Source organism: Penaeus chinensis, chromosome 43 (genome assembly GCF_019202785.1).
Source record: "Penaeus chinensis breed Huanghai No. 1 chromosome 43, ASM1920278v2, whole genome shotgun sequence".
Taxonomy (NCBI): Eukaryota; Metazoa; Arthropoda; class Malacostraca; order Decapoda; family Penaeidae; genus Penaeus; species Penaeus chinensis.
Window position 1 is genome coordinate 2,194,506 of NC_061861.1, and position 14,340 is coordinate 2,208,845.

The window sequence follows — 14,340 nt, forward strand, 5'->3', positions numbered from 1 at the left end:
TATTTGCTGTGGGAAGTTCCTCAGTAATGGAGGTGCTTTATCCAGAAACTGATAATATGCACCATTCTGCCCAGAATGCTAAATATATGGTACATTGTGTATAGCCTATGTATCTATTGCTCTATGTTTTATAAGTACACACACCCTCATAGAGTATGCACATCAGTGAAGAATTGGCAAAGTATGTAAGGTGTGTGTGTGTGTGTGTGTGTGTGTGTGTGTGTGTGTGTGTGTGTGTGTGTGTGTGTGTGTGTGTGTGTGTGTGTGTGTGTGTGTATGTATGTAGGGAGTGTGTGTGTGTGTGTGCGTGTAGGGAGTGTGTGTGCGTGTAGGGAGTGTGTGTGTGCGTGTGATCGTCATTGTGTGCATATGCATGTGTCCATATAATTACAATGATGACACTAGTGATAATAGTAATAGTAACATAAAAAAAAAAAAAAAAAGTTCAAGCAAAGGGGAACAACATGGTATCAGGTATCAGGTAGGTCAAGTAACTGATACCGTAGTGTCATAGTGGTGAGTGCACATTCCAGGCATCATAGGATAATACTTCCAGAAAATCCACCATTATGGAAAACACAAATATTGTTCAGTAGAAAAAAAAAAAAAAAGTAAATCATCTGTTTTTTATTTTCTTCCAGCTATTATTTCAGTACAAGTCAGTGGTACAAAAAGTCAAAAGAAAATGAATCCTGGATTATGGTACTAAAGAAATTTCTGTACAATGAAAAAGTTGTAGAACAAACATTAAAGTTCACAGTTCACAAATGCATATCACCATTTTCAGAAGTTCTGGGTTTTGAATTTTTTTATATCAATGTCTGAAAAAATACACAATTTTCAAAATTAAGGCTAAAGAAACAACACTAATAACTCCTATGATATATTCTGTATCTTAGGGCGACTTATGAGGAAAATAAACAGCTGACTAATTTCCCGTCACAATTTTGACAATTCCTCGGCTGCTTCTTCCATATTCACTTCTGGTGGGTCTTCTGCTGTGGGTCTTGGTGGCCGTTCCTCCTTAGGCTTCTTTTGGCTGTCGCTCACAGCTTGGCGGAAGGAGTCCACTTTCTTGTCCAACGACTTTATGGCTTCTTCGTTCTTTATCTTTAACTGGAGAATAGGGGAGGGGGGTGGGGGATGATGCTTTTTCTAAATTGTTTTATAGAATAGAACTGAAATGGCAATTTAGTAAAATGCTGTATTATGTACTTATTTTGGAAAAGAAGAATTTACCATGATTCAAATTGGAATGTGTAGACAACACTGAAATGGATTATAGGTAATTAATAATGTTCTTGCCTTTAACTCAATCAAAATATGCCTAGTTTCTAATTACTGTAAATACACATAATGGTTAATTTCCATCTTCTATGTTTTCAGTAATCTTAGTTTTCTTGCTTTATATTTTAGTTGAAGAAATTTCATATCTTGCAGTATTTTCACACACAGGATTTTCACATTCCTCCTTATTTTTCTGTTAGGCTTAACTTTATCACTTGTTTGTCAGAATTTATTCAACACAGACCATGAAACCTGCCTGTAAAATATTTTCTTTACTACTAATGCTACTACTAATGCTGGTGCTGTTGCTACTTCTGTGGCAGCTGTTACTATTGCTGCTGCTAGTCATGCTACTGCTACTACTACTGCCACCTACTGCTGCTGCTGGTACTACTGTTGCTGCTAATGTTGCTGCTGCTGCTGTTGCTACTACTGGTACTACTAATGCTGTTGCTGCTACTACTACTACTACTACTACTACTACTACTATTACTACTAATGCTGCTGCTATTGGTACTACTAATGGTAGAAAATAGATATTAATGGGTAATAGTTTGAAGAAATAAATGTGCTAAACATCAAAGGTCATATGGTAAAGTATTGTGGCAAAAAGGGTGGAAATGAGTTAACGATCAGGATAAGATGTGTTAGATGTCAAAGGTTGTAGAACTTTGGGATAGAATGGTAGTGAAATGGGAGCAAATGGAATATGGTGGTGATTTGTAAAAAGGAAAGTGGTTAAAGGTAAAGGTGATCAGATCAAATCAAGAGTAGGTGTCTGAGGAAGGGAAAGTAAAACTGTATGAGTCATTATGAAACAATCAAAGGATAATATGGGTAGAAATGGTTGTTGGGTGGGGAGGTCAGAGAAAAAAAAAAAAAATTCTTATGTGGAAGGGAAGAGGGAATAGATGTCTGAGGAGCTGAGGGAGAAGTGGGTGTAGGAGAGGATGTGGTAGGAGAAGATGGGGTAGAACTTTTAGAATGTCTGGTGCGACAGGTCGAGTGAAAAAGAGGAAGGGTAGGCACCAGGGAAGTGGTAGAGATTTGAGTATCTAGATTTAGATTGGAAAAGGAATTTGACTGGGGAAGAGTTGGAGCAGAGATAGGATGGTTTGGAATAGAGAGATGAGTTACTGGAGAATATGCGGAGACTTCATGAGAAGATGGGAGGGGAGCAGAATGAAGTACAGTTTTGGAATAGCTAGAAAGAGAAAAACCTTGTTGGCATGCTTCTTGTCTGGCCTCATGTAGGGCTAGTTTGAATCTGAGAACTGCTACCTCAGCTTTGAGGATATAGGCAATGTAGCTCCTATAAAATACATTATCGGAGCCACCACAATTAACAAACCTGTATGACTAAGCAAAGCAATTTGAAAAGTCATGACCAGTTTGGGCACATAGAGGGCACCAGGCTGTGGAGCAACAGTGTTTGGCTGGGTGACCAAAATGCCAACATTTCTGACATTGATAGGTAAGGGGTTGATATGGTCAGACAGGGCAAGACACTATAAGCAATATAAACTTCATGGGGGAAGTCCTGTCAACAGAAACTAATCTTGGCAATATTGGTGTATGATTGGCCTCTGGGAGCAATAGAATAGCACTGGACTGCCACTGCATCATAGTCGATGAGGTATGTGAGCATGTGCAAAAGGAAACTTTGCCTACTTGTTTTTGGAGACACTGTGGAAGAGGGGTATTGTCAGAGTATGGGGATGTAGGGGGAATCACAAAGAATCAATCCCACTTGGCTGGGCCAAAAAAGGTACTCAAAAGGTTTGCAGAGGTGGAGAGCAGTAGAAGAACGAGGGCGGGAGGAAGATCGGGTATTAAGGAGAGAGGTAGTACTGTTGGGAGGAGGACAATAAGGATGAAGAGTAATAACAAGTGTAGAGGTAGACAAAAAAGAAGACTGTGCAATAAGGGATGGAGTGTAGGATGTTGGAAAAGGGGAAGGGGTGTATTCTGAAGGTTGAGTATTGACCAGGGTGGATCATTCAAACGTCGAGGAAGAGGTATTAGTATCAATGGTTGGAGCCGTGGTCAAAGGAGAGGCAGGGATTAGGAAACCAATGAAATCAAATTTACATAGGCTAGTTGATGATGCTACTAATAAAGAGTAAAAAATCTTCATTACTGGCCATGGAGAGCCTGAAATAAATGGGGAGAAGAAATGGTCTACCCCTCAGGGTCCCCATGAAGGTTATGGGATAGGCAATTAACCGAGGGAATGCTGTGCCCATGACTACAGGAGGCCATTCATGACGGATACAAAACCATCCTTTCATCCTTTCAGCACAACTCTCACACTTTAGAAAGTGGACGGAAGAAGGGGTTGAAGAAAAGAAGGAAAAGGAAAGAGGGAGATGAAATGACCATGTCAAATTAGTTGTGGCAAGAGCTGAGGTCCAAGCTAGGGGTGATCCCCTACACTGGGCTCCAGTCTCCATCTCATAAGACCCTCCCATGACAACAAGCAAGAGATTAGGGGGTAAAAGATATTAATAATAAAGATGATGAAGATGAAGATAATAGTCGTAATGAAATCACTTAACTTAAATTCTTCTTCAAAACTAACAGACACCCCAAGACACTCACTTCGCGGAGGTTCGTTTTGACTGGCTTCGTTTTTGCTTTGGCTTTGCCTGGAAGTGCTCCCGCTCTCTTGTAGATGGGGTTGCCCGATTTGATTGGCTGCTTTGTATGTAACCTGTTTTTCCCCATGACGGTATCTGGAAGGCAACATGCATGCATTACACACTGACTCGACTCGTTTCTGTCTCAGGGGTTTAATACATCAGACTGTGAATGTGTATTATTCATATTATGTATATATATTTGTAATTATATTGATAGACTGATTCATAGATTATATTAATAGACATAAATTGGTAACCATATATACAAATACTCTGATATATTGACAGATAAAAAGATATAGATAGAAAGATAAATAGACAGATAAAAAGATATAGATAGAAAGATAAATAGACAGATAAAAAGATATAGATAGAAAGATAAATAGACAATAATAGATATACACAGATAGATGCAGATAAAACTTATATGTGTAATGTATTTTATTCAATCTATATTCAGGAATTTTACTATACTTTCATATTCAGACTTGAATAAATGCAAACTAATAACTAATCTATTCACTGATTATCATTATTATTATCATCATTATTATTATCATTATTTAGAGCTAGTGCACAGAATTGCTCCTGTAATATTATGCATTTAAGTGGTACATTATATCCTATTATCATCTAAACACTATTTCTGAAACACAAGATCAATGACTCCTTATTCTATTCTGAAACTGTATCCTATTTATACTTTCTAAAGGAAGTATATGTAAGTGTATCAGTAAGCCAAGGAAGGAAGGAGCGAATGGATGAACTTGCCAATTCAGACAAAAAACCTTACGGTCTAAGAAAAAAGAAATAAACTAGAAGAAGAAGAAGAAGAAGAAGAAGAAGAAGAAGAAGAAGAAGAAGGAGGAGGAGAAGAAGGAGGAGAAGATGAGGAAACTGGAAGAAAATTTTTTTTATTTCATCTCCCTTCCCTAACCGCACATATCTTGCACAGCCTTTCAGATGCCGCTTTATCAAACAATGCTTGGTTAGACTTTATCTAATCCTAACTTGCCATACTTAACCTTACTTTTTCTTACCCTCCTTTTCTTTTCTTTTTTTTTCTTCTCCATTCCATTCATTACTGTATTCTGTTTTGTCTTCTCTAATTTTATCCAATCCTATGCTGCCTTACCCTAACTTACTGTATCCTACCCTAATCTAACTAAACCTAGGCTACCTTACCCTGCATTATCCTACCCTGCTCTATCTTACCTTACCCTGCCTTATTTTACCTTGCTTATCCTGCCCTACCCTACACTATCCTATTGTACCCTAGCCTACGATAATATATGGATTGTACATACAAGATCAAAGGCTAAATCCTAATAAAAATCATCAACATGATAAAAGCATTCAATGCCACATCATCATACATGGCAGAACACAGCACAATGTTACAGGTAGCAAAAGTGTTTCTATATCAATATTATCAGCATCAGAAAAATTTACATTATATACTTATAAATAAGAGGGGGAAAATAACTAAATAGTTAGAAAATAGTGGAATAAGTATATAAATTCTTTGGAAGTTTTACAGTCACTCAAATCTGTTAACTCCAATACTAAGTCCCCTGGAGGCAGTGATTAGGAATATTTCAGCTACATCTTGAGAACTCTGAAGAATTACATTATCGTTGAGGAAATTTGAAATATGAAATAGCTAATACAACTTTACTTTTATCTATGCTATATGACCTTTGATATCTAGCACATTTGTTTGTTTAAACATTATAAATATTTTAACCCAATGCCGCCAGGGAAAATGAAAAAAAAATTGGGAAAATGCTGTGCCTATTTTCTATATTTTTTTGTGAAATGTCTCCCCATAGATGGCTCTGCTAGTGCTTAGCCATAATGGAGTCAATTAGTAGACCTTGTGACGGTACCTGATTTGAAATGGTGGGAAAAAATGTATTTTTTTACTAGTTCTATGAATATCAATGGTGTTATTCTTATTATAAACATTATAATTATTATAATGTTTTTTAACATTAGTAACAGCAAAATAAGATAACGTAAAATATTTTGTAAATCAAAGAAAGGCGTAAACGGGCGAGACAGGCAGTACTCGAAACTGGCTCATTGGTGACTTAGTACAAGTGTAGCCATCTATGTGTAAAAACAATCAAACAAGTACTCACAGTGGACATAGCACGTTCCTACATGTCATACCCGTCGGCATTAGGTTAAACTTCAATACTGTTTCTAAGCAAAATAGCCTTGGTATATTTGTAAAATAACAGTGGTTCTTTCAAACAAAACTTAAAAGAAACTAAAGAGGACTTTACTCTTTTCTTTAAATTTGTGACAAAATGGCATAAATTTCTCACATCACTATATGCTAATGACTCGTCATTAATCAGGACTGGAATGTCTTAACTCAGATATTTTACACATTTGACAATGCTTTGGGAAAATTCAACTATACTTTGGGAAATTTATGGGAATAGGTATCCCCATTTCTAATGTATCTGAAGTTCTTATGATAGAACAAAAGGTACTTTGCAAATTTGTGTAATAATCTCTATATATAACAGCTGGAATTAGTACTTCAACAAAACTTTACTTAAAATACACTGAGTTGGTTCTTTCCTTGAAACTACCCATAATATAGGGACTTTGTTTCAATGAACTGACTGTAGGTGATTTGAAAAGCTCTATTTCACCAGAATATACTTAATGAAAGTTTGCTCAGCTTTGCCCATTTGCAAGCATTGAGGATATAGTTCTGCTTGATTTATAGTAATAATTATATAAGTACGTACAATGGGAAAAAAAATGTGGGCCATACAGAAACAGCCAAACCAACCAATGAAATCATCCCTAGTCATACCCAACTCCTGAACTGTTAATTAAGGCTGCTGAGCCACTCATATCAAGATTTTAAGTATATATACATAGAAGCATTTAAAAATTGGAAAACAGACTTCTCAGGTGCCTGGAATTTTTGCACATAAAGAAATTTTAAATTTAAATTCAAGATGTTTATGCCGGAGAGCAGTGGTGAATTATAGAATTTTTGAGAGAATTGGTGCACACTAGTGTGGTATGAATAAGCTTAGTAAATAAAAGAGAAGACGAAAAAGAGTGAAAATATTGTTGTGCATATGTGTCTGAGTCAGAAGATCCCACAAATGATATTGGATTGTTTTTTCCATGAAGCTATTTGAAACCATCCACTTAAATGAATATAAATATGTTAATGAAACATTATTACTATTGTGCCCCTTTTAAGTATACTTCAATTTGGTAGAAGTAATTCTACATCTATGTGTTTGTTTCATGTATGACAACAGGCATTCATTGTATATAAAAAAAAACATTATCATTAGATTAATAAAATTTATGAACATTTATGGGAATTCCACTACAAACTCAATATAACAAAGTTATTAAATATAGAAATATACTACATGTAACTACCTGTAACTTTCAATCCTTCATTGATAAACAAATAATTTGCATAAATGTTTATTGACCTCTTCATCAAAGTACTGACATGCCCAGAGGCAACAGGGATCACTGTGAATGTAATTCAGGTGAGTACAGTGTAATAAGTATCATAGTCTTTCATTACAAGTTAGGCAGAACTCAAACACATATGATTTAATTTATGCTGGATGGGGAGGGAGGGAGGGGGGGCTTGTATTATGGAAATTAAAAGGGTTTCATGTAAAGGTAATTATTTTAAGGTGTTCTTATTATGTACCCATATATAAGAACATTTTTTTCTCTCTCGTTATATATAGTCTAATTAGTTGTTTAAAGGTCTGCCACTGTGGGTTTGTTATGAATATTTATCTTCAAAAAGATAAAAAGTCTACCGATACATCGTTACTTCTCTGCACTTTCAGTTAACACAGTGAATAATGAAATAATACTTAGCTGGTCTTCACTTTAAAGTTTCTACTAAAAACGCCTCTACTGGACTTACACAAAGTACAAGAATTACTGACAATACTTGGAAATACTGACAATACTTACCAACAGTAACTCCGTTCTTCTTTCTCAGGGTTTTCAACTATATTTTTTTCCTCTCAAATCTCCTTTTTTTTTCTTATCTACTTCTTCTTCCTTCTTTAATAGGGGTTTTAGACCTATTTTTCTTCTTATCCTTAATTCCCGTCCGTTTGTGTTTACTATGAAATACATGTGTTGGTTGTGAGGGAGAATAGATATAAATATTTACATTGCAATCTATAATTTATTTATTTATTTTTGTTTAAACAACATTTGAGTGAAACATACAGTCTGTAAAAATATATTTCATATGTATATCAACAATATCTGTGAAGGTATATATAACAGTTGAATCACCATTCGTTACATATAAAATACATTCTAATCCACATTTACCAAGTAATTATGGCAGCTCAAAAGTTTTTTTTTTTTTTTTTCCAAATATTTATTCTAGATCTAAATACAAGGAAAGTCGGATTTCAAGCAACGGTAGTGTAAAACGAGAGGGAAGAACATCATGAATTCCCACCCTTTAATGATAAATATTTCTTAGCTTTATAGTTTATAAGGAATTGTAGTTTGTTAACTTCATATTTAATGTCAAATAGTCGTCCAGTGACTTAATTAGGGTAAAAGGAGTCCATCATAGCTTGCAAACACCAGCTGGCCTATAGTAATAGCAGATTTATATTGTCCTAAGAAAATCGAGTCACAAAGGTTAGAGTTATCATCTGCCAGGTTTTGAAAAAAAAAAAAAAGTATAATTAAAAAGATAAACCTGAACATCATTCATACCGCACCGTACTGGTTTTAATAGTTGTATGGTATATGGAATGGTAGTTCACAGAAACTCCACATTCCATTGAAATTACAATATGGTGTTGAAACTTCAGCCGTGGATAAGCCCTTTAATGCTTTGTAAGGCATTATAAACACATTGATGTGGAGTCATAAGGGTGAAAATCTATAGGTCAAGTTGCCAAGAGGGATGGGATACTCGTAATGATATAGTAGCATGTGTAAATAGTGGTAAGTGTTGCTGTTGAATGGCAGACTAAATGCAATAATAGTCCTGAAAAAGTTGGCCGAGTTCCTTAAAGACGCACTGTCATTTTTCGACGTTATCTAATTGTCAGCACAACTAGGTACTGTGGCATGTGTAGCCTATTAATTACTTATGATACGACAGTTCGGAGAGAGACTAACACTAGAACATGAAAGGACTGGGTTCAAAATAAAATGTTCACGTAGATGTGTTCCTAAAAATGCTCTCTATATGGCATACTGTCTCACTTGGCCATCCTGTAGGAGTACAGGACAAGACAAAAAAATTCTCATTGAATATTAAGACATCGCTATTAAACACTATTTGGACCACGAGGCAAAATTGTATTGCAAAACTAAAGCTTCTTAAGGGCATTTTACGTATATGTGCAAACTCCTTCACTTCGCTCTGTATCACATCTATAAACACTAAAGTTTCGAATATTAAAAGTACTTGACATTTTTTTTTATGACGCCAGGTTTCATTAATACAATGGATATCGATATTTTACTCCGTTTAAACATCATTCAGTTTCTTCGAAGGTGAGACTTGTACTTTGATGTATTCTGTTATGATTGAATTGCATTATTTGACCGTTAGACTTGCTGACGTGTGGTGCTGTCAAACAAGCTGGTTTTATTGTATGTTTGTTGTGGAATACTTTGCTTGAAAAATAGAACATATTGAAATGTTTGCTTGTATCTTTGCCTCTAAGTGTTACCGTGAAACTGGTCATGTTATTTTTGTTTTCTATGCTTTTACATTCGCCGTATTTTTTAAGTAAATGAACAGGAAATTCGTCTTCTTTTTCAAATGTATCAGTATGACAACTTGTAATGTAAAAGTATATTATCTTTTACGTTCTACACCTTGCAATGCTTTTGGTGTGTGACGCTCCACTCGTGTTTTTCTCTTTCGACGATGACGAGACCTTCCTCGTCTTGTTGGTGTGACTGAGAGTGCTCGCTCGTTTCTTGCGCCTTGGTCGTTCTCGAATGTTAATTACGACCGTTGGCGCTTGTGGTGGCGTGGAATAGAGAGGGGGTGAGTGGGTGACGAGTACTGTAAGCGCCCGGTGATGCGTTACATACCCCACTGGCGATTGGACATAAGATTTAAGATATAGCGTTCTTCCAGGGGAAGGGGATGCGGAAGGGATGGGTTGGTAGGTGAACTGGGCATGGGGAGAGGGGTGTGGGATCGGACGGGGCTTGGAGTTCGGGCGTTGAATCTATTCCCGTTTCTGAGTAGGCATCATGTCTTGGTCAATCAGTTTGTTGATGGTAGTCCGCTGGTGTGTCTAGGTGCAAATTGGTGACCAATTTGTCGTGTGAATACTATTTTTTTTTTTTTTTTCATTGTTCAGTCATTGGTCATAGTATGTTCGGTGGCCTTTGTTTTCTAGTTCAATAAATATATAATAAAATAGACCTGATTAGTCTCCTCAGGGCTGTGCATTTTTTATGTTGTCGCAAAAGACCGTCCTTGCCCATGCTCTCTTTGAAGCAATGAAGCAAAGGATGGTATTCAACACTATTGTTATGTCAATCTAATGAACTGCTTTACTGTATGTATTGCAATCATTATTTTCCCTTCCAACCTGATAATCCGGTTTGCTGTCTGCACTGTATTCACTAGTTATACTGTTATGTTTGATATGTCTGGGTTGCTGAAAAGCCGTTACCCTGGACAGAGGGGCAGCCTTGGCCTTAGCTGTCGAAGGGGCGCCGATTATAATGGGCGAAGGGGAGGTGGGTAGCATTGACACGTGGTGCCGGGGTCCCGTTACCCTGGGACAAGAGTACCTGTTTACTCTGGGGTTAAGAACTCGAGCTGCCTGAGGAAGCACCGGGGACTGCCCTTGGTTGGCTCCCTTCGACGCGGGGAGGGTAGTCATGTTGCCCTTTGACGTTGGCGGTATAGTTTACTGGGCTGTTTACGGCAGCTAGATTCAGTCCATATTACTGCACCGTCCTGCAATTGCTGATGATACTTCAGTATTTCATCTCGTGTTATTATCATCTCGTTATTGCTATGATATCGATTCTATATTATCCATCATTAACTAAAGCTTATTATATACGGCTTGCTTATTGGTTCTGTGTATTCAGCGGGAGTAAATTGCCTCACGCGTAATTCCATCTCACCACAAACACACACACACTCACATATGGGGCAACCTACTTAGCACAGGTGTATCACAAAACATGACGCACTCTCTCTCTCTCTCTCTCTCTCTCTCTCTCTCTCTCTCTCTCTCTCTCTCTCTCTCTCTCTCTCTCTCTCTCTCTCTCTCTCTCTCTCTCTCTCTCTCTCTCTCTCTAGATACACACACACACACACACACACATACACACACACACACACACACACACATACACATACACATACACATACACATACACACACACACGCACACATACAGTGGCAAACCTATTGCGGAGTATATATATATACATATATGACTGCCGTGATGGTCCAGTGCTTAGAGCACCGGACTCCGACCCTCATGGTCCTCTCCGCAGCAGTCGTAAAAAGGCCTGCGCCGATCTCTCGGTGAATCGCAGTTGTCGTAGGTGAAAGTCGCCGCCGTGGCACAAGCGTTATCGCGCCGAATCGCGGTTGATCCAATCAGGCAAGGATGGTACTGCCAAAATAACATCTCAGTGGTGGATTGAGAGAGGCCTATGTCCTGCAGTGGAATAAATGGCTGTTCAAAAAAAAAAAAAAAAAAAAAAAAAAAATATATATATATATATAAATATTTATATACGTATATATATACATAATGTATGTGTCTGTTATCATCGATATAATTCTCAAAACAGGTTTTGTCGTGTGTTATCTATGTTATGGAAGCCATAATTTATTATTACATAGATACAGAATGATTATTTTTGTTATTAGGTCCACTTGCGAGTTTCACGGATCAGGAGTAACGCGTTCTGTAATTGGATAACGGCAGAAGTCAGGCACGTGTTCTAACTGGTTATATTGACCAAGTTAGTCAATATACATCTGGTTAATAGCGAGTGTTAATAAAATATGTAGACTTTTAAGATGGATGTTTTGCAATAAAACAGTACAAATTTATGCACAAACATAATAAATGTTCCATGTTCACTAATGGAATGAAAACACGGTGCATTTAGTTTTATAGTAAAACAAATTTAGTAACATATTAAATTACTATAACAACAACAAATATAGCAAAATACAAAGAACATGAATAAAAAACAAAAGTATAGTATCAGTTGTACTCGTGCAAAAGATGATATTGGTATATGATATAGAACAGATTAAGATTGATATCATAACGTGTCCATTACCGTAGCTACTGAATTAGAATTAATAGAATTTCAGCGAAATACCAGCTGTATCTGAATGTTAATTGAACCCTGTTTCAAATACAACAATAAATAATATTTCTCATAATCTCTGAAGACTCCTACAGTCGATGGACAACCTTGGGCTGCTGTCTCTTCTTCAGTATTACACTGCAAAAAAAAAAAGTCACTACTTCCACTTGGCTCTGACAGGGGGAAAAAATAATGACAAAGTTTTAGACCTTTTTCATTTTTTTTTTCGCCAACGAGAGAGCTTTAAAAATACCAAGTAGATGCATATGAACTTCTTTGTCCAACTAAATTATTATGTTAACCTTCTCCCAACTCGAGACGTGTTTGGAAATACAGGGTTTATCAATGAAAAGCCAAAACGTCAAAAGCCTATTTTGATATTTATCTTAGTGGATGGCCACGGTGACTTGCTTGGTAGTGTCTGGAGCTTGTCTGGAAACTTTTTTCAAGTGAGGTTCTTGGGAATCTGTGCTTCATGAGGACACATGTGAAGAGTTAATAAACTGGTGGTATAAATAACATTCAGTCATTTACCTTTGCTGTCTTAATATATTCTTCGTTTTTTTATTTTTCTTTATTGTTATTCTGTTGTGCTTCAAAGTACACTTTGCATAATTTTTTTGAGAATACAAATCATTTGTGCAAAATCATTTGGACATATGAAATACGCATTATATTTTAACATAGTACCTCTCTCATATATCACTGAAGATGTATGCTCTCTGTTCGTTTACCATGTAACACTACTGGCAGTAAATCTCATTAGGAGTGTTATTACTGATCCAAGTAAGAAACTCAGTTACTCGAGCATACACAGTTTGTTTGAAACAACTTCGCCCAAAGGAGACAATTCCCACCTGGGTGTATTTCCCATCTTCATTTACGAAAAGAGGACCGCCAGAATCGCCAAAACAAGCACCCTTTGCGCTCTTGTTCTTTGACTTCTTCCTCCCTGCACACATCATTTGTGGGGTGATTGGAGAACCAGCTATTTCCTTAAGTTTACAGTCCCTGATGGGTACATTGACCTCCCTGGCAGCATCTGGATAGGCCCCCTTCCCGTTCTTTGTGTCTCCCCAACCTATCACGGTCCCAGTCTCTCCCTCATACTTCCTGTTCGGGTCAGAAGGCAGACACACTGGTTGAATTTGCGGGTGTGATGTTAGATCCAGCGACTTTTTCAAAAGCAGGAGAGCGATGTCTTTGTTGTTATCATTAAGATCTTGAGGGACGTAATCCTCATGAATGATGTAACTTTTCACATCCACTGCCTGAGTGACACCCTGTATGTCGTCATCCTCAGAATTGAAATTGTGGTTGGCAATTCCCACTTGAAATTCCTTTGCTGGTAAAGGCAGATCGTCATCACCAAGTAAACAGTGTGCAGCAGTTAGAACATAGTTCTTGTTAATGATAGATCCGCCACAGAAAAATTCGTTACCGTATTTGTTAGGTCTAAGCATACCAATAAGCCAAGGATACTTGTAGTGAGGAGATATCTCTTGACCCCCTATGATACGGGCGTTAGTAACCAGTCCACAGTGACAAGAACCTGCAAGGACATGAAGTGATTGATTATAGAAGCTTGTCATTTTGCACACGTGATATTGTAAGCAACATCTGTAATTCTTGTAAACAGTATGTAATTTAAGATATAAATATATTTAAGAGGAGAACGTCTTTACTTTTTTAAACTAATAGAATCCCTAAGGAGGTAAATACAGCTTATGTACATGTTAAGACATGCAGGAGGCCTAAATTACAGCATGATTAAAGCATATCTTGGACTTGGTCTTCCATACACTACAACCTTATATCGACCATTCACACCTGTAAGTATCGTACGGCGTAGGATCTTTAGTGGTCAACCATAGATCCTGTCTTAGGCAGTTCTCAATATAGTATGGCTGTTGTCATAGAATTCATTATTATTGCAAATTTTAATATAAGTTTAGAGCAAATGGTATTTCAAGAGTAATTTTAGAAGGCTTTGAATTTCACATAAGTTGCCTGTATAAATGATACTTAGGTTAAGTTAGGTAGG

At 36.9% G+C, this 14,340-nt stretch overlaps 2 protein-coding genes across 2 annotated transcripts in view; both read right to left on the reverse strand.

Annotated features, from left to right (window-relative positions):
• Window positions 1–869: 869 nt before the first annotated feature.
• LOC125024589 lies at window positions 870–8,106 on the reverse strand. Its single transcript, XM_047612395.1, has 3 exons — window positions 7,917–8,106; window positions 3,889–4,022; window positions 870–1,116 (listed from the first exon to the last, which is right to left on the reverse strand). The coding sequence occupies exons 2-3, from the start codon at window positions 4,012–4,014 to the stop codon at window positions 940–942; spliced, it is 303 nt and encodes a 100-aa protein (XP_047468351.1). The 5' UTR covers window positions 4,015–4,022; window positions 7,917–8,106; the 3' UTR covers window positions 870–939.
• A 3,882-nt stretch (window positions 8,107–11,988) lies between these two features.
• The window catches only part of LOC125048397 (venom protease-like), a 10,493-nt gene continuing 8,141 nt past the window's right edge, over window positions 11,989–14,340 (reverse strand). The window contains exon 5 of the mRNA XM_047647077.1: window positions 11,989–13,848. Coding sequence (XP_047503033.1) covers window positions 13,040–13,848 — 809 coding nt within the window. The 3' untranslated portion in view covers window positions 11,989–13,039. The remainder of the gene's footprint in view (window positions 13,849–14,340) is intronic.

Coding starts and splice junctions, on each gene's coding strand:
- LOC125024589 (XM_047612395.1), bottom strand. CDS start 4,014: ATGGGGAAAAACAGGTTACATACAAAGCAGCCAATCAAATCGGGCAAC. Junction 1,117..3,888: donor TCAAAACGAACCTCCGCGAA/GTGAGTGTCTTG, acceptor CCTATTCTCCAG/TTAAAGATAAAGAACGAAGA.